The sequence below is a fragment of the Pieris napi genome, chromosome 10 (assembly GCF_905475465.1).
Source record: "Pieris napi chromosome 10, ilPieNapi1.2, whole genome shotgun sequence".
Classification (NCBI taxonomy): domain Eukaryota; kingdom Metazoa; phylum Arthropoda; class Insecta; order Lepidoptera; family Pieridae; genus Pieris; species Pieris napi.
In genome coordinates this window covers 13,150,769-13,172,300 of record NC_062243.1, presented here as the reverse complement: position 1 = coordinate 13,172,300, position 21,532 = coordinate 13,150,769, and the positions used below count along the sequence as shown (strand labels likewise).

At 34.7% G+C, this 21,532-nt stretch overlaps 1 protein-coding gene and 2 long non-coding RNA genes across 7 annotated transcripts in view; 1 reads left to right on the top strand and 2 right to left on the bottom strand.

The window, feature by feature from the left end:
- The window catches only part of LOC125053215 (nipped-B-like protein B), a 32,183-nt gene that overhangs the window by 8,260 nt on the left and 2,391 nt on the right, over nt 1-21,532 (top strand). Inside the window, exons 1-5 of one of the 3 annotated variants that reach the window (XM_047654462.1) lie at nt 12,103-12,369; nt 19,423-19,535; nt 19,611-19,759; nt 19,975-20,409; nt 20,617-20,785. In XM_047654462.1, the coding sequence (XP_047510418.1) occupies nt 12,288-12,369; nt 19,423-19,535; nt 19,611-19,759; nt 19,975-20,409; nt 20,617-20,785 (948 nt within the window). In that variant the 5' untranslated portion in view covers nt 12,103-12,287. Of the gene's footprint in view, nt 1-12,102; nt 12,370-16,672; nt 16,962-19,422; nt 19,536-19,610; nt 19,760-19,974; nt 20,410-20,616; nt 20,786-21,532 lie in introns of those variants that run through there. The other 2 variants (XM_047654461.1, XM_047654463.1) reach the window with 2 other exon arrangements.
- LOC125053218 lies at nt 198-12,085 on the bottom strand. Of its 3 annotated transcripts, none has more exons than XR_007117545.1 (9): nt 3,975-11,899; nt 3,340-3,604; nt 3,178-3,263; nt 2,194-3,070; nt 1,880-2,087; nt 1,706-1,773; nt 746-1,565; nt 587-672; nt 198-464 (listed from the first exon to the last, which is right to left on the bottom strand). It is a non-coding gene; the product is annotated as an uncharacterized LOC125053218 (long non-coding RNA). The 3 variants fall into 3 exon arrangements; XR_007117544.1 differs by lacking the exon at nt 3,975-11,899 and adding an exon at nt 3,687-3,966 and having other exon boundaries at nt 201-464; XR_007117546.1 differs by lacking the exon at nt 3,975-11,899 and adding an exon at nt 11,910-12,085 and having other exon boundaries at nt 275-464.
- Nucleotides 15,532-16,517, bottom strand: LOC125053221. The gene is made up of 2 exons (XR_007117549.1): nt 16,345-16,517; nt 15,532-15,880 (listed from the first exon to the last, which is right to left on the bottom strand). It is a non-coding gene; the product is annotated as an uncharacterized LOC125053221 (long non-coding RNA).

The following is a 21,532-nucleotide window of genomic DNA, read 5'->3' as shown; positions in this document are numbered from 1 at the left end:
ATTCAGTACCTTTTCAATTGATTTTAATATATTATATCATATAGTAATATTGTGTAATGTGACTTGACCGTTATTTGTATTTTTTTATTGAGATAGACGACGGCGTATATTTTTTCCGTTTCGTTCCTTCTTTTACGTCATTTCCAGTGCCATCTTTCTAAGATTTCGTCGGAACGGTTCCACCGTGTAAATGCGTTTTTTGTAGGTAAAAAAGGTACTCACAACAACCTAAACCACTAAAAAAATCTCGTAAATATTGACTCAAATGATAACATGGTTCCCAGGGTTAAAAATGATTTATTGACACATTTTAGAGCAAAGGTAATGACTAAAAGAATTCGAATCCTTTGTCTATATAAAGAAAAGCGGTTATCCTTTGGGTTTATTAAATGATATTTGGAAAGAGTTGCTGGTCCCCTGCGTATTCACTGCATTATTCTCAAAATTGAATCCGTTCAAATTAGCTGAAAGGAAAAGCTCATGCTTTAAAAATACTCTCACAATCAAATGATGTCATGATTAATATTTCCACTAAATTGTAGCGTGGATTTGAAGAATGAGTAACGCTGAAAACGTAAGAACGTACTTTGTGCTTTAAGTATTTGAGCCAGAAATAGTTTCTTCAGATTTATATTTGACGGGTTTTTCTTTTGTTTACCGGCCGACAGTTTTCTGAAAAGGCAACATATTCTTTACAAACTGATATGAACTTTGAAAAGCAGAATTGTAATAGTTTTATATCTACCTGCTTCTCAATTCGGACTTTTTATTAAGAAGCTTGATGAACGGTTCCAGTGAGCATCCTTCTCTGTGGCAGACACCTATGTGATGCAACTCAAGGTTGGGTCGGACAGTTCGCACGATTTCCAAATCACAAAGACTGTTATAGGTGAAGCCGTCACTTCCGCAAACGACCATCTCCCCGAGTGGGCATTTTACCGCTGAGACGTTGCTCTTACAAAATAACGTTACTAAAACATTAATAAAATAAATTCTAATAAAAATACTTCCCGAATAATTCGATGACATGGCTTCTCGTTCAAATAAACTATAGATTCTGAATTATAAAACACACGTTAGTAATCGTATTTTACGATTAAACTTTTTAACAAAGCGTTAATTTTCAATTACAGGACATAATTTCGTAATCGGGTGTAACGTATAAAACTAATGGAGTAATTGATAGAAAGAGTCGATCGATGTATGATGAAATTATCCGGAGGATATTACTATATTTTATGAGTATTAGAACGGTTATTAAGTAATAAACATTTTTTCGTTATTACAAATATATTATGTACATACAGCAAAGAAGTAACTTTTGTGTAGCTTTACTAGTATTTATTACTAAGCAAAAAGAAACGTAGAATTATGAATATGAGCATATGGCTCTGTTTCATCGGGAATATCATAATGGAAAGGATCGAAGTGTTATTTAATAAAACAAAGAATTAAACGAAATTGTTTTTTTATTAAGTTATTCTAACCCACATTTATACCAAACCTGTTATGGTTTCCTTGTGTATTTATCGCATTATTTTCGAAGTTAAATCCACCCATGTATGCTGTAAGATATCAAAATAAATAAAAGTCTTGATGGATTTAGAGGAAATTGTACAAATAATCAAAGTTTAGCGCTTGTAAAATGTGGCGAAATTGTGGTTTTACATTACTTTGCGAGTAATGTAAATAAATTTACACTTACTTTGCGAGTTTATAATTTTCGCTAGTAACATCTTCGATAATTTTCCCATTCTTAGAAAATTCGGAATCCTAAAATATATTTAAAAAAACCTTGTATTATTGGTTTATTTAAATTACGAACTACATTATTTGCTTGATTCGAAGAACTTAATAAAATGACAATAACAGTACTAACTGCCCGCGAAGTCGTTGGTTGAAGACATGGCGGTGGTCGCACGGGCCCTGGTGAGCCACGACCAGGTATGGATTTACCGCTTCCATGGTGTGGAAGGCGCACAGGTCGTAGTATGTGGAACCGTCGCTGCCGCATAGAACTGTTTCTCCGTATGAACAACGAATATCCGTGCCATATCCCCTATACGGAAGAAAAACTAGGCAACAAACTGAAAATAAAATTTGTTTTAGTTCTAAAGATTATTTAATAGTGTGAGGATTACACAAAATTAAATAATAATAAAATAGCGTGAGGATACTTGAAATGTTACTAACGTGCGAACCGTGTTAGCATTTCTTCTTTTCACGTCACAATGACGGCGTCTGGCCTGATTGACCTTTAAATAATTAATTCTCAATTAAACTTCACTCACACACCTCGAAATCAATCAATTATTACTAGTTTCGATAAAATATTCCTAAAAATGCTGGCGTGCACAATAACAATTGGTGGTCAATTTTTCAATAACCTAAATCTCCATAACTTACTACATATATATATAATATATATATAATTCTCATAATATATCATAACTTTTGCGACAGCTGAGATATTCGTTTTAATGCCTAAAGCAAAGTACTATGATAAGAAATAGTATATGCACATCATTCTTAACGTAATTAAATAAGAATAATTTTGTAAATAGTCTTTAATTAACTCGCTACATATTACTTTATCCAAAAGTTTTGATGTTGTGTGCGTGTATGTTGTCTGTTTAAAAAAAATTAATAGCCTATATTCTTCTTCTTTCTAATATTTTTTTGCAGACATATAGAACAGCAACAATCTCACTAGGCGTAGGTAAATTGCGTTTTTCACAAAACTTAATAGTTTTTCAGTTCAATAAATTTGCGATATTGTGACAACCTTATTGAGAAGAATAGCTTACAAACTTGAAAATTTCAATAAAACCAAGGTGCCTAATAGAAACGACATCTCCTTTATTAATTGATTTAAATTTACATAATATAAGGGTACGGCTCTTTATATTTGTTTCGGCATTTCGATTTAAGGAGACTTTCGGGAACTCAATGGAGATGCTACTAATACGTTTATTGTACGGATCTGGTTATCCACCGATGTCTATTTGAAAATTATTCCGGCATCCTTGAGTATTTACTGCATTGTTTTGAATGTTAACTCCTATATTGCCTGCAAAATAGAAAAAAACGGTATACGTGCGATTACTGTACCCGCATACGGCCAGGAACTAGTGCAGGCGAATTAATTTCACTGCAAAATACACTGATACTACTTACTTTGTGCGTTTATTATTTTGGATAAGATAATTTTTGAGAGCTGGCGGATTTTCGATTTTTGACGATTTTGACGATCTTTTGACGATCTAAAATGAAAAAAACATTTATTGTATAGTACAAATGAGTCTTAAAGTATTTTTTCTTGTTTATTTTTATACTAACTGCTTTCGTAACCCTTTTTTATTGACTCCGTCTTCTTGAATAGCTTTAACTACTTTAATAAAAGGTTTAGTAAAATATACATTTCGAGCACGAGGGCCCGAGAGAGCCATTGTTAGACCAACTGAAGCAGATTTCTTGATATCAAAGTCGCACTTGTTGCGGTAAGCGTAACCGTCGCTCCCACATATTATAACGTCCCCGTACGAACGCTGAACTCTTGCAGCTGCTTCGGTCTTTGATAATGTCATGAGCAAAAATATAAAAGCTGTGGAAAATTATAAGTACCATTAAATATAAAACAATTATGTCGAAAGCAATTATTTAGAACTATTTTACATAAAACGCACGTAAAAGGAACATGGGGGTAACAAGGGCAGAAATATACTTTAGTGAAAAATTCAGAATATTTTTCGCAAATAAGTTGGCTAAAGGGTTCTTCCCACTACAAGTGCGAATTTTTCCCTACACCTAAGTCTGATCGCGACCAGACTTTAGAAGTCACTTTTGTAAATGTGCCATATACATAATTAATGGCAATTTTACAGTAAGAATTCTCCTTGCAATCGTAGCGTGTACTTTCAGATTGCTAATTTTCTGCATATTACGTAAGTACGTAATTTTTCATTAATGCTTACCGACTAATTTGCCTCCTTAGAATATTGGATGAAGGCCCTTATGTATTCATGGTTGGGCAGTGCCACATTGCGAGGCAGATGTTGCCGGGCACATGGCACGTGGATAAAGCTCTTCCTATGAAGCCTGTTTTTATTAATTATCTTTCTCGCGCAAACTTTTAAGCAAACAAACATTTCGTGTTTCAAATCAAATTTAAATTACAAGATGTTAAGGATATTACATCTCTATATCATCATTGAATGTATAGCACAAAATTAATTATGTTTGTTTTTTAAGAGCAGAACAATACTGATTTGCTATAGAATACAAATTCAACAATAAATGAATTATTCTCACGTTTTATCGAGCTGCAATGTTCTACATTATCATTATACAACAACATTCACGGCCTTTAAAGGTTAGCTCTCGTTATCTGAACTTATTACTTTACTCGCGATTGCGAAATTTTATCTTAGAGCCAATACATTTTATGACCTGCACTTCAAACTACAATTGAACGAGGATGATGCATCTTTTGTTTTATGAGGGTCGGTCATTCTTCATAACAATTCATTTTAGTACCATCATTTCGATTCCCTACGAATCACTAACAAAAAGTCTACTTCGGGTGTCAGAAGTTATAAATGAGATCAAAATATTTACAGATACATTGCTTTGCAATGTGTAGTTATAGAGCTGTTATTAGCGACATTTGTTAGATATCTTGATATAGATTTAATCAAGAATCGTGGGCGCGTCGGTGGAGAAAATATTTACAAATCATGGTCAGAATTTATCGATTGTAATGCTTAACCTCGCTTACATTCTCGTGACTCCGAGCGATCGGTGCCGAGACAAATTGTCGAAGAAAGGGCACCTTAAACACGTTTAACAATGACATAGAGGATTGAAGACGCAGATACGGTACTATTCTTAAAAGTTTTCTTTAATTTGCCAATATATAATATCATATTATTCGGCGTGTGCCAATCTGTAATTGTAACTTGTTGTTCTGATTTTTTTAAAGTATCCCATTGCAGAGGAAGTGTAGGCTGATCAGAAAAGTCACGAATTCACACGACATTAAATGTAAACCGTGTTCACATAGACGGACACGGAAGCTTTCAATATTGCGACGATTTGTTTGGTATTAAATATGTAACGATGACATAATGCCGAGTTGGTATTGCCTAAATATTGACAGGCGACCGTTAGCCGAAGTTAGAGGAAGTGTTTTGATTAATTATACTATTTAAGTACATTATACAAGGTTTATAAACTATAAACGGAAATGAGTCGAAACTTAAAACTAGGATTTTTTATCAACCGTCTTGGTTTATAAGTTAACAAATTCTTCGAAGCAAGTATAAATATCTAATTGAACAGATTTTCATCTGCATTTGTTGTAAGTATTTTGAATTGACTTTTAATTGATGCAATAAGTACGTGCACATAACACGAGAGTCAAATATGATCTTGTAATATATTTTACGGATATTTATCTGGCTCCAACTTATATTTGATGCAAGTGAAGCAATTTTTTTATTAAAATCATAAGGCTGTCACTTTAGCTTTGAAAGTATTCGGTAATATTGGTAATTGAGATAATTAAGTGCTTTCAACTGAATAAAAACAGAGCAGTTTTAAAGTTATAAGGGCGGGAAGTGACATAACCGCAATAAAACAAGAATTAAGCAATCATCTTAAACGGTGAAACTTATTAGTTAAAAGCTCGATGTTTGAATCGGCTTACGCGTTGCATAAGATAAATTTTATTTGCTTAGATAATGCTGTTATTGTTGAAAAGTTACCATTTACTAACTACCAAAACGAATTTTATATTTGAAAGTGTTTACGCAAAAAATATATCAACGAAATATGACATACAAATAGATTTGATAACTACGCAGATTATGTATTTGCGATTTTTCGGAAATATAATGAGAGCCAAGTTAATTAATTAGGTTCGTAATGCTAAAAATTATGGCAAGTGTTAGCTAATATTAAATATTTTTTGCAAATCATTACCTCAAAGTGCGGTTACGCAGCGGCCAGCTCATCGAAAACTAGATTTCACGACGCCATCCCGATAATTCATATCTTGACATCAATAATTACATGAACGGACAAAGTACAGAATAAGTAAGTGCCAAGTGAATTGCACAAACCATTTCCCTAACGACTATTTATGATCTGTTGCCGATCGGAAGCAAAACGAGACGCAGCGGATCTGATATTAAGTGCGATTATTTAATAAATTCAAGTCTAATTTATACACGTATGATTTGTTAAGTACATTTTAACACCGAAAATATATTTAAAAGCGTGTACAAGTATTATTTAATATTTTATAACACAATTACAGAAGCGAGCTTTACATCTATTTCCTAACTTGGCGTAAGAGGTATCTATTTCAGTGATGAAAGATAAACCAAACATTGTAACGGAGCGTGAAAAAAAATTGGCAAGTAATTCGAACCTATTGCAATATCTTAATATTGCGTTACACCTGATTGACAAGCTTTATTTTTGGAAATTTCCCTTATACGTTACATAAGCCAATGGTCGGTTGTGCGCAAAAAAAAAGGAGATTGTCGTCGCGATTATAAACTCGTGAGGAAATGTCTCCCTTCATATTATCAACATCGTAAATGCAACGTAATAAAAACGGAATATTGCCGTCCCTGTGTTATGACTCTCATCTATCTGTCGCTCTTCTACTTCTGGTCGAGCAGCTTCTACTTGATGCAGACAGGCTGCTGCCTCTGCCGTTTTAAAACTTTATAGTTGTAGTAGATATCATGAAATGTTTTCTACAAAGGATGTCGTAATTGCATTCACAAAAAATATTTGATAAAGATAAAGGCCTTTGGCAAACCAAAAAAGGCGATGAAAGTTGTAGTACACGCCTTTGTAGTTGCATTACGCCCAGTCAGGGTTGGTATGTTACAAACTAGATTTAATAAATGAAATCGAGAAACTTGTGACTGCAATTTATGATATAAACTGAATATCAACCGAGTCATATGACCAGTTAAACCTCAGTACACTCCCTTCTCCAAACAAGGTGCTCGTACCTTTCAAAATACACGTCTACTGGAGTCAGTTGACTTTACTATTGAGGAGTATTTAGGAAACTAACTAAAGCCCTATTCTATCATCATATAAATACCACATTTCGACTAATGTTTTTCTTTTTGCATTTCCAGTTTTCGTTGAATTTCTAAAATCCTTTTTTTTTAATTGTTGATTAGATTTAAGTAAGTAAAAATTATTTACCTGAATAATCCATTCCACTCTTGAAAGTTGAACAAACTTTTGTTGTAAACTATATCTTTTTTAATTCGATTTCTTGTTACTAATAATGATTAACTGCAGCTTGTTGCATGATTTATTAAGCTTTAGACTTGTCGAAAGTCTACGTTGCCTAAATAATAAGCAAAAACGCTCTCGAAATAAGATATGCCTGAAATCGATACTGATGCAGAGTATTTTATATTTTGCATACGTAATACACAATCAATTAATTATGTGTTTATGTGTATTTGTTAGTACATATTACATTTGAAACTGCGGATAGTAAAATTGATTGGCTTCGTTAGGATCGTGTTAGCCTGACTTAACTTTTAATGATGCTTTCACGGTAAATTAACGATTCAATGGCCTCTTCTTGTAATGTATGAGAGCCGGTTACGAACACGACGTCTTTCTTATGTCCTAAGCCCCAATTCTTTTCACCGTGTGCGGACTATTAAGTATAAGTATGAACCTCGCAAGGTCTACGGCACTTTTTGTGAGCCAAGTGTGACCTAGATAACATATTATACACTGTTATGTACTGTTCTAAAGATACACTTACATTGCTTTTACTATTTTTACCTTAAAACCCGTAGTGAAACGCCATGGGCCCTAAAGTGATACGTTTCTAACCTCTTCTGAATACCTATAGCATAACTCATAGAGCAGATCATTAGTTCTATCAGATTAGAATCGGACAAGTTGATTCGTTTTAATATTCCTTAAAGGTTTCACGTTTTAGGTCTCACGGATCCGAGATTTGTTGGGGAAAGTTAACAAAGTGCAATGAAATCTCGAAACCTAATTACATTTATTATCACTTCTATTTGTTTCGGAAACCTGAACGGGTTTTGTAAAACATTTTCCTTTTTTAAGTTTAATTTCTGTATACTTTATTACACATTATCACACATATCTTTGTATAATATTATCATATACACAGGCTGCTGGATTTCTATTAAGTGGGTGTTACTCCTAAGATCAGTTCATTAACGCTGTATTGTTATCTTATGTAGCGTGAGATCTATTAGGTAACACGTTATAATACTATCTTGTTTATTAATTGTTCCACTAAAACTCACAATCAATGCAGACTCGGGGATTAGGAGAGAGTTTCTCACGTACATACAACATAGTGGAAGGCGTATGTCTATCTTATGTCATTATCTAAGCTCCTAAGAAATTACCTCCAAAGCTTGGAGGTATTATTTATTACGATTGCTGTGTCGACGTTACAGTCGTTAGTTGTCACTAAAACTAAAAAGAACTTTCCTAAAAGTTTTCTTCGATAGCAGAAGTGAGTAATATGCTAACTAAAAAACTTTTCCCATTCGCTGCGCTTGCGCCATCCCTTGAATTAATATTTACGGACATATATTGTATTAAGCCATTGTAGTCTCTCAACTGTCGAAGGGAATAGTCGATGGCTTACGTAATAGCATGAATTACATTAGAGCTATTCATGAGATAAACTAATCGATTCAATTCCGAGTTCCTTGATTACCATTTGCATTCGCCCACACGAAGCCGCCAGCACTATCACAGTTTCATAACGCTATAGGAAGCTGTTAATGGTGTTTTGAACTGAATTTTATGATGCACTTTCATAAATACTAAGGATATATGGTAATTAACAAAGATGCGGCGACTATCTGTATTATTGCTATTTGTTTAAATATAAAATAATTATTTTTTACCACCGTTTTCAGCTGTGCCACATTACTTGCAATCGAATCGACAAGAACTTTATCTTATAATGTCGAGAGACAGTTTGGACATGCCTTTTTAGCTTAGATCGAGCCCCGTCTTTTGAGATTTACTTCCTCGTTGTTTCATTATAACTCTAATAAACATAAAATAACATCTTCCATAACGAACATTGAAATTAAATTAGAATGAAATGTGTCGTTTAAAGAAATCATTATGTGTGTTGGTTTACTAGAATTACAAATTGCAATTATTTGTCAGTGAGCACAGTAATCATCCGTATATAAATGTTAGAGAGGTACTTAATTATTTGTTGCTCTCAGATTTATTAAACATTTGATAACAAATTCATTTCTTACTACATCGTTGTTCTTTGCAGTTTCAAGACATAAACCTGAAACTTGCAAATGGAAATAAAATCCATAATTTATTTTACAAACGCCTACTTTTCTCTTTGTCATGCTTACTTTAGAGGTAAACCTAAAAAAAGTACAAAAGTTTTAAGATACCGAATAGTTATATTGTAATTGAAATTAAATCATGTCTTTCGTATAAACAATGTGAATTTAATTAGATAAACTTAAATCTAGCCTGCATTACGTTAACACGATTAAGCTTGGGATTACCTACTTCGTGCTTCACGAATTCCATTGCTGATTATACATTTAAAAAATGACAAATGGATACATAGTTTCTTTTTAATATAGGAATTGAGAAAATACACAGACAATTTGTAATTTTATAATTATAATTTGTTTTGAGCATGTTCGAGCTATTCCTCCGTCTGGAGAACGATCTGGTTGACCGAGGAATTGTAGTGAATGAGGACCTATTTGATAATTATAGTGACAATCCAGTGGCGCTACTACCCTTTATAATTATTAACCTCTCTTCCATAGACAAGTAGTCGTCGATTTTTGCATTTGAGACTTGCCTGTTTCCTTCACCGGACGAGCGAGTGTTAGATGCGCACATAGTGAAATGTCTATTGGTGCAAAGCCGTGAATGGAACTCAGGGATGAGAGTCACTGTTCTCAGGTCATTAAATATAATGTCTCTTGAAAAACCCTAAACACTGACTTGCTACTGAAGTCAATCTTTATCGACCCAAATGGTCCATTAAATACGTCAAAGTGCACTAATTTCTCAGGGCAACGCGAAGATTGGAAGACGAACGTCACGTATACACGATATACGTAAACCATGATTTATGAATTTATAATTGATTGGGTATAGAGTAATATAAAGGCATGTGTTCTAGCGATATTGACAATATTTTGTAATATTACAAAAAAAAACCCTTTGTCGACTCAAACATTAAATAAATATACGTTATTATACATAAATTAAATTAAGTAGATTGGTACTGTTGCACTATGGTATAGGTTTCACGAAATAAAAAAGGACATGGGTCGTGTCGGTTCTATTTTTTATAAAGGACACATTTTGAGATTTGAATAACATAAATCGCCATCGCGTTTAAGTTGCTTAACCAATAAATAAATTAAATAGATTAACCAACAACAATTAGTTTTCTCATCTCACGAGGGCACGCGATGAGTTAGAACAATCAAGTGGATCTAATCTTAAATCAGACCGCATCACAAACATCTCAATTATTGGTCGCGTGCGCTGCATTCCCCTGTAATGGCTTACAAATCATAACTTTTTATGTTAAGCACTTATTATAAAAAAGTATTTGAAACAGTTGTGTTCCACATATTCGATTCGTTTCGTTAAGCCTGCTATTCGCCATTGACGGTTTTAATTGGGAATCGCTGATCAACCAGCCTACCGAACATATAAAAATGGCGCTACCACCCTTGGCTTTAGATTTATGTATTTGTCACCAACTATTTTTTATAGGCAAGTAGGTGATCAGCCTTTTACGTCTCATCACGGTGTCACTAAGTATTTATAGCGCTCTATGTATATGACTCATAACTTGTAAATAGTCAATTTGAAATGTTCAAGTAAATATGTACATAATATTATTCTAATTATAAAATAAAGCTCGCATAACAAGAGTGGTGTCCGTTTAATTATATTTTTATTTAATTAAAGATTTCGGGCGCTCATTACAGTGCATTGTCTCGGCGACGTTCAAAGAATGATGTAAGCCATTAGGTTAGTCTATTAATTATTTTAGAGCAGTTTACGTTACGTAATGAGCTTTCGCTCAATACAATAATATGTCTATTGTCGAGTATTTGAATGAAACATTGTTCACGCCCAAAATGTAATAAATATCTGAAGATCCATTGTAATTGATTACGTAAATAGTGACTGATAATGCGTACAGTGGCCGATCCGGTTGTTATCAGATTGTGCTTTCGGTAATTGAACTAATTCTCGCTTATCGACTCGGATGTGGACAGAGTTTCTACTTTTGGGTGATGAGATTGACATAGAACTCGAATAGCCCACATTATGTTTATGAATATTGAACATGAACGGTCTAAAAGAGAGTGAAAAGACGTAAAGATATTGCTTTTATGTATGTTATTTGTCATTCGGTTAACACTTACACTGATGTCACTGCTTGTTCTAACAAGGATATAATATTTTTTGTTCAATGAGTCAATTCTATTTAAAAATATACCTATAATATAACACTGATGAAAACCAGTTTGACACTTGAAATGGTAAAATAAAACAGTTGCTATGATCAAGGCAGAAAGCGTCAGGTTATAAAAAATTGCGCCTCCATCAATCCAGTAGCAAATTCGCAGAAATACTTGATTGCTACCTCCAACATGATTTTTATAGAGTTAACTTGTTTCGAAATTATTACGACACATAGTGTTCGTAAAATACCATCACATAGTGCAAGGGTGTTGACTTTTCAGGAAATTAGTAATAGAATTGCACGTGATTCCTATTGCTTAATATATGAGTTTTCCATCGCTTGGCAATTTCAATATTATTGGTCCTTGTTAAATTAACGTCACCTTGGGGATTGAATTGATTAATATCTCTCGAGCGGCTATTTCGTCTGGTTCAGTGAGGCAAAGCGCTCCGTCGACGCCACTACGCCTCGCGATCATATCGATATCCACTTTATTTCGCGCATGCGGCGTTCGTACTCAGCAAAAAACGCAGGCGAACTCGCATGCGCCCTGCGAATTCGGTACTGCCTCTGGCCGAGTCTTGCGACACGACTCCTCTTGTGTGTCGCATAATTGATTGTCCACTCGGCTCTGACATTGAACGGACCGTGCACGGCTGCCGCCTATTTCACTACTTTACTCACAAAGTTTAAGCGAAGTGGAAACGTGATGGCATTTTTCTGTGATTGTGATATTATAGTGTGCTAATGGTGTGTGACCATGGATGTGGTGAGGGATAAGACTGGGATATGCGAGGACTTTGCGGAGGAAGGCAAAGATTCGCGACGCTGCATGCTCGATGGTGAGTGGCAGATGACGGTTGTCAATTGGATTCTTATCGGGTGAACTCCAGGTCAAATTAACAAGTAATAGGGAGTCTGTAACGCAATCCGTCTCGAGGACCAAATTCAGTACGTATTGATTTTCCGCGCAGCTGACATTGGAAGCAGGCGTCATGTTTACAAGCCAGCTTCATTGTTTCAATTGAATACCTTTTCACGGTGACTCACAGAATTAATATGACAATCATGATTCTATAATAAAACTCAATGAAGAATGCTTGGAAGTATTTTTTCCTTTACCTTTTTGTTAAAACAAATGTACTACACAATATAATATGAATTAATATAATATTAATCTAACATTAGTTTACGCCTATTATTATTCCCTATAAAAGAATCACATAACTGATCGTGATTCTCGTTAAGATAATTGTTACGCTTTTCGGAAGAAGGAGAAGAGGAGTTACTCAGATTCGTCGTTAAAATGCATAAGCAAATGGTGTTCACAATTGGCGAGATCCTCGGGACTGGTGCATGCAACATGCCACGCGGTGCGTTCACCCTTCGGTTCCCTTAGGCGTTTATAGGGTTTTAAAATCGATACCAACTCCCCTACGCAACCGGTATATGAAACGCAATCCTTCTTTCTTTGCTTTCGTACATCTGTCGACGACACCACACTGGGGTAAATTAAATATCATAGCTTTATATCGAAGTCGTCGTTACTCGGTATCTAGGTTAAGGTAGGCACTTGGGAATGGTCGTATAGTGGCTTAGAGTCAGGCGTTAAGCTGAAACAATGCGGTTTATTGATAGCGGTATCAATTTCACATTCCAGAACCGTCACTTTTGTTGTTTAATCGAAGCATAATTGTTGTTGTATTTTATAGCAATACTTAAAATAATCTGTCGTATATGAACAAAACAAATAAAGTGGTTTAAAATGTTAATCACTTGTAAAAAGCTTCATAAGGACTTTACTTATTTATTTAATATATTTTGACGTTCATTATATTCTTGTTTGCCGGTGTTACAAAGTATTTAAGCAAAATGTTTACACATCTGTATAATCTATGAAGAAATTTTGACTTTAATAAGCTGCCAGAGGACACATAACCTATTGATAACATAATCTATCGAACTGAAAAAATAATGTTAGTATTATTTAAATTACCTTTCGTTAATAAAAAAGCAGTGATCAAAGAAAAGCCTCAATTCAAGTAGAATATTAAATATTGATCTTTAAAAATAACCTTGATGACGAAATTTAAATAATGTTCTAATGAAACAACAAGACAATGCAATAATTGCATCTTCGCCAACTTGCAGTCGACTTCTTAATAATTATAAATACTAAGAAACCTGTAGTAGGTGCCTGCTGTCCTTGAAAATGGCTGTCAGCATAAAAAAAACATTAAACCTGTTTCGTTCACTTATTTCATGTTGAATAATCGCGTTTATATAATTTATTTATTAAATCCATTTTTTTATCTCCAAACGTTGATTTATGTCTTTAATCTCTATCAATCGATTTGTTACGAAATCTTAGTGATATTTTTTAGTTTTTAATTACAGATAAACATAAATAGATAAAATTAAAATGATTAATAAGTAAATACAAATTCATCAATATCGGTGTAGCGGTTTAATCGAGAAAGGGCGACGATTACGTGCGCACTATATACATCTAAGCACTTGAAACAAAAAAAATGTCTGAATTATTTGACATTGATGTGTAATACCAAAACAACAGAGGCAGATAAACAATTATATAAACCAAGCCAAACTATTGTGTTTCTTACCGTGCAAATTTATATTAAATGCAAAATAATCTTATGAGTACCTAATAAATATAAAATAAATAGTAAACAAAATTAATTTCGTACCAGTTTTATTAATTCGCTTATTTTATTACCTACCTATTATTAATTAATCCTAGAATAATAAATTAGTAACGTATGCTTGGGATACCATAGGATATTGTAAATCGTGAATTCACATATCGGTGACATCGGTCTAAAGTCAGCGTGAATTAGCATTTCTGGCATATATTTTGAATTGACTGCTAGTGGTTTTTACGTAGTTCATTTCAAGGCAGTTGACAACGTGCTTCCGCTACTTTATCATTAAACAGGCTAGCCTAGTCATAGTTATATAGCCCAGGCTTAATTAAATTTTTTTGAAATGTGTAAGAATACTCAAAATACACCCATGTAGTTGCTTGGTTTCAAGTTTGTTTACCACAACTGCTGGCCACGTGGATTGTGCATTACTACAAAACCTTGATACGTACCAGGCGTCCTCGCTCACCGTGCGTCACGCTTCCCGTGGTCTTTTCGTAAATTAACGAAAAGTATAAATAAACGGTCGTTGTTGCAACTATGTCCCAGTCTAGGCTAAACTAAGTATATATATTTAAAAATGCATGTAAAATTTGCAGAAGTAGCTAAGTTAAAATTGATATGAGAGAGACAAGAGAAGCCAAGCGTCAATGCATAGGCATTAGACTCTACAATGGGTGAAATTAACAAAAACTTGTAACCGGCTATTAATTATGAGTAACAAAATAACCTTGACGACGACATGTTCTAATATTTTGTAAGAGACTTATATAACGGTGGTTGTTTGCAATCGTTTCACCGTACTTGTAGTAAATGGAGTAAATGTTACAGAATACACTTATTCTTGAGAATACACAAAATGTTCCGCGAGTTAACTTTTAAAGTAAAATATATCTATTTTAGTTCTCTGAAGCCCACGACTGACTAAATTGGGACCATAGAAGCATTTATTGTCTTTCTTTCTGTTTACGAATAATTTCGTCTCATCTAGAATAGGAAGCTCTTAAATTCCTATAAAATACGCAATTGAATTTAATTACTGTGTGATCGTCTCAACTGCTTTGAGCTCATATTTTGTTGTGTTCAAACTCATATTATTTATAATAATGTGGGAATTTCAAGTAATTTTATATTTTTTTACAAATGACCATTTTCATAATTAGCTGTCATTAGTTATGAAGCTAATGAGTAGTCAGTAAATGTAGTCATTATATATATATATATAATGATATTTAGTACAGTTTAGTAGTAGCTTTAGTTACAGAATTTATAGTTTTATTTTTAAATATTGTATTGTAATATTCCTTTTAATTATAAAGCTTCCGGAAATAAATTAAATTAAAAGTGAAAACAGCCTTTATTCCAGTAGGTAGTATAATTTAAGTTAATTAATTTATGTCCTAATGATATTCGATTCTAGTGCACGACCTCCAAAAGAAGTTCAAGGCCTCCTCCAAATTCTTCTACTCGTCTCTCATCTTCTATTTTATAATATTTTCTCTTTATCTTGTCTTTTTTATTTCATGTTCCCAGATTTCCGGTGGGCGTCGTCTCCTTTTTTGCCCACTGGGTCATTCCAAGTACCATTTCGATCCATCTGCCATCAAAATCGCGGGCAGTGTGTAATTTTTTGAGTGTGTCACCACGTCTGTTTGTAAGGCTTTGTATTACACTATTTTTCACATTGTCTCTGGAAACAATAAGTATAAAAATTCCCAAAAAAGTAATTCTGTTTTTCTCTCGACAGATAATATCAGCTATAAGTTTCATAATATAACATAATAATGTTAATATCAGTAGACACGTTGCGTTCTTTACGGCGGCTGGCGTAACAAACTGAGGTCGCTCACCTTAGGGCTCACTCTGCTGGAGTAACTAATTAAAAGTATCCAACATTTGTTTAAAACAATTTATAATTTACTTTATTAGCTCATAAACGCACAATATAAGCTCCGCCTAGGGTTACAAAATCGCTAGGGGTTTTATGTGGAAATGCAATGAAATGAAAACAGTCCAAGATAAAGTAAATCAAAAATTGTTCTCTTCGAATGAAACGCAATCGGCATATTAATGTAGTACATAATTATAGGCGTATCACATACGTGTAAGGAGCGTTTAGCAAGCAAAATACTATAAGTAATTAATTTTTATTACCACAGATTACACACGCAGTTGCACACGCAAACTAGTGTACTAAAATATTCCAAAAACCTACATTTTATAAATCGAGAAGCGTGAGAGAGCAATTGTCTTACTGCGATTTGAGATTACAACTTTCCTTGTACTGACGATACATATAATTTCGACCACACGTAGTACCGTACAAACATTTTGATTGATTGTTTCTTGACTTTCTCCACGAACACAAAACCGATATTGAACTACCTCGAGTCGGCGCTGCATAGATAAGGTTTGTAATTTGGTTTGCTATCGCCGAGTAATCGAAAGAAATGAGATCGGAGCGGACGGGCGACGGCGTTGGTAATTGGCGTGTTCTTTTGTGAGTTCGCCGCTCAGTCCGTCCTGTGCCGCCACACCAGTCACGCCGGTTCAACGCTACGTATTCGAAGCAGCAAAAAATATGGCTGCTAACGTGTACGACTCATTATAAACGACGTAGTCGCGAATGACCTTCGTACGAACCGCGCCGATGAAGATGACCGAGGAGCAGGAGCGTAGCGACTCTTTCAACTCCTGGGAGCTGAACGGGCTGAATTCTTTGGATCTCTGGGACTACACGGTCGAGTTGGAATGTCTGCAAGGAACTGAAGGTCAGTCTTAGTCACGTCTTGCGCAAATTGGAGGGGCTCTGCGGACTGCGGTAGATGTTGCGTTCACCGGCCGATTCGCAATGCACAAAGCGACACCACAAATTGTTGCTACGGAATTTAACTGACTCTGACACGATGCTGTTGCGATAAACGCTTTCTGGTACATTATTTTTTGATTACCCATTTTATGTAATGTTAGCGAGAGCTCAAATGTAATAGAACTTTCTAATTTTAGGGTGCTAATGTTATACAACTATGCTGTATGGAATTACTTACGTTGGTACCTATAGATAAGTACCTGAGGTACCTATACATTTTTCGGATGAGCGAAAAATCTTAATTACTTCTGGCTAAAACTACTTTCAAGCAATATAGATTACTACGTACGTACACAATTTTTATTTGCATCACAATGTACCATTTTCCGATAAAAACGTAACGTAATTACAGTAAGAGATAAGCTGCTGCATCGATTAAGATAATATTCATTACTGTATCTACTGAAGTGCCTCGTGTTGATTTAAAGCCATATTTACTTTGGACTCCTAATTACCATGACATTATTCGAACAATCTAATTAATAATGAGTTGATCTTTAGTATAGTTATTATGATCCTATTTATTTTTTGATAAATCAAACACTCCAAAGTACTAAGATGAATCTTTCAACAGTTAGAACAATATTATTTTGTACGTAACTAGCGTAACTACGTTTCTGTCCAAAGTACGTTGAATTTAGCTTCGTAAATCATTTCTATAAATTAACATATAATGTTTATATTTCAACAACTTTACCTAACGTCGACTGACATGACGTAGCCTGCCTTCGGAATATAATTATCATGTTATTACAAAAAAACAACCGCTCGGTTTATAATTTTATTCCTACTTGTATAGTGCAAATTTAAATTCATACTTAAATATAAAGATAGCTTTTCATGTGTCACCTCACAGCCGTAGATTAGTACCTACTAAGACAATGGAAGTATCTACCAGTGTCTCGAGTGTTAGTTACCTTTGTCGACTATTAATAATTATCTGTTAATAGTTTTGTTGTATGTTGACACAACCAGTCCTGCGAACCTTACATTTCATAGACTATGTTATCGTATTCCTCATCTTAGCAAAAGAGAAAGTTTTTTACATACCTAGACACCAGTTATTACGAGATAATAATAGGTCTATATGTCGAAAGGAGCCTTCTATGTAGGGAATTGTTTGGATTGACTCATACATATTACAAGTTGTCCACTGACCTTTTCAAAAGGTCGACGACCTTTTTACAATGAATGAAACAGCAATGCAGGTAACCTAGAGTACTTTTTAATGATAAAAAACTATTTCGCTCTTAGTCGCGGGCTCATTTAAAAATAGCCTTATTTTTATATATCAGTGTAACGTTTAAATAAATGTTCCGAAAGTCTTGAACTCCTGAAAAGGTAGTTACCTAAAGGACTATACTATAATGTACATAATGGCCACTGAACTGCCAACATGCCTGGCACGAGAGTGTTCAAACACCGACAGATTATATCTTAGTTTTAAATGTATTGATTTGGACACCCAGGATTGACATCTGAGGTTGAATGATCTGCACCCAGACAGTAGACAATAATTGTCGTGATAGTTATAATATAGTTGTAGGTTTTATGTTCTCTCTATCTTCCTATTTCTGTCTCATAGGTTTACGAGTTCATCTTTAAGCTCTAAGAATCACAATTTGTAAGTCGGATATTCCAAGCGAGACTAAGGTTTGTAGTTGCTAATATTTGGAGCGAGAAGTGTTCGAACAAACTACGTCGTAAAAACTTAAATTGCTCTGCGTTGCGTGATATTTCTACCTGTGAGCAATAAAAGTCATTTAATCAAATAAACATTCATATCTTTCGTCACTATACTACAACTTAAAGAGTAGGAGCAAAACTGCCGCAATATTATGTTATAGCATATTAAACGTGTCAATGGGAAATGTGTGTAGTTATAAGCCTACTTTGACATGGACAACTCTAACTCAGTTAACATTTTTAGCTTTCGTACCACAAAACCAACATATTCTGTAAACATTGGTATTCAATCATTATAAACACGGCTGTTACCAAATGACCTTATTTTTCTACATTTTTATTTTTAACAAGGCTGCTGGAACCTTTCACGTGTCCAAATTTAAATCATATAAACTCTTTGTTACCGAATAATACTAACAGTAACGTGTCTGTTATTTTGCCGTTGAATACGAGGTTGGTCATATTATATTGTTGCGGATTTAGATTTGATGTGGTGGAGGATAGTATAAACCCTGCTCGAGATAACACTTTTATTTTACATCAAACTTTGATCAAAGTCTGCGTATAGAAAGAATATCAGTATGCACTATACGTATTTAAAACGTTTTATCAGGGAACGTGTAGGTGAGCTTTCAATTCAGAGTACAATAGTAATGATCGAACTATCTTGTCCGCAGATTTGCAGTTAGCGGCAGAACTCGGAAAGACTCTGTTAGAGAGAAACAAAGAACTTGAAACAGGGCTACGTCAACATCAAAATGTTATTGAAGACCAGGCACAGGAAATTGAGGTTAATTTTGATCTTAATACACACCCTACACACATCTGAGTTGCATGTTTTATTTTATTATTTTTTGACTTCTAGTACTTAACCAAACAAACGGTGGCACTACGCGAAGTAAACGACTCAAGACTGAGAATCTACGAGCAGTTGGAAGTGAGCATCCAAGACTTGGAGCGCGCCAACCACAGGCTCGCCGTCGACCACGCCGCCGACAAGAAACACATTAAAACGTGAGTTCAATGCCATCACAGGCCGTTTCCTTTATATTTCTTATTGAAAGCCTTCGTTGATTGCACATGGATTTTGTTTTTATCAATGATGTTAAACGAATTATTACCAATAATAAGATGAGTAGTAAGCGGTATTCTCCTTCACTTGTGAAATATGCAAGGCTATTCCAAAGTAGGTAAATTGTTTTATTCATGAAAACTGAATTTTACTACAGGCTATGCGGAAACATCGAAACATTGGAGGGCAAATGTGAAGAGCTTCAAAAGACTGTGGACGACCTAAATAGCCAATTGGAAATTTTTAGGCGGCGATCGGAGCGAAAGCCCGAAAGCGAAAAACCCAAAGAAAAGCCCCCGGAAACGACTAGCGCTGTCGTTAAAAAAACAGAAACTAACGGTACTCCTCTCAAAAGTGCGCCCTTACCGGAGCTTACGAAAGAGGACGAAGACTTGTTGAGAATCAGCGATGAGCTCAGAGAGAATAAGGCTGCATTTGCACAAGAGCACAGGAGAGTCACTGAACTAGAGGAACAGTTGGCTTCAGTTATTCAGGAGAATAACAGGTTACAGGAACAGTTGAGGAATTGGCACCAGCGAGATGACGAACCTAAGTCGATGCACGAGGAGTTCTCGATCCTTGAAGAAGTCAGGTATGCACCTTACATAATAATATATTGCTACGTTATTTGCCGTCATGAGCAGTAGTTTTAGTAGGTATCTACTTAATAATATATTAATGCCAGACTTTTGTATAATTAATTGTTTCGGATGATGTTCTAATAGTAAGTAGTTTCATATAACTTTAGAGGAACATTACCTATTAAAATGATTCATGAAATGATGAAAACCTGTTCCAGGCAAGGACAATTGTGCATCAGATGTCTCCGCGGCATAGAGCGCGACGACTTGTCTTCTATGCTGGACGGAGAGGAAGACGACAGAAGTGCTATTTCCTCTCTCATTCTCACTCCAACCGGAAACCTGAGCCCCAAAGACGAAGTCAACAGCAAACTTATGAAGTTCGACGTCAGTATCCCCCGCTTTATGCCTTTTACTCCTCTGTCGCTTTTGATCCTATATAACTGTAGTTTAACCTATCTATCTGTCTACTTAATACTTGAGCATAAACAAAAGACATTTTTTAAATCTCCTTAGAAATACATCGATTTCGATTATATTGGCGCGTGTCCTTTTAATTAATGTCTGCACTTTGATATGCTCAGTGTTAAGTTCACGGTGGTTATTAGATTTATTGTGTCTGTCCTTTAACATTTTTCAAATTTTCTGTAAATTTACTAATATTCACTTATAACTGAAGCAAGAAACAACAATCAACAAAGGTAATTGAAGGTCCCTCCGACTCTCATTCATCACATTTCTTCTTAAGACAATTATCCGACAGTTATCCTATCCTTACTCTGGACACCAAAACCCTTAAAAGCTTTAAATTGTTTGAAAATAAAAAAAAATGCAGACCGTAGAAGACTATAAAAAAGGCCCAAATGATTCCCGGAAATTCCCACATCTAATCACAGGGTCTCCCTATCCCTCATGAATTTGATTCGAGTGTTTAAATCGTTTCTAGGCAACACTTATTTTCCAACTGCCCCTGATGTTGTTGATCACGCTTTGCATATGCATTATGAAGCGCATTTGCAGTAGTTTTCTTTGGATATATCGCATGTAGTCGAAGGTACGTCCATTACTGACACGTTATTAGACTAAGAGTCTGCACGCTATTCAGTCATCGGTGAGGGTCATTGGTTTTCAGAA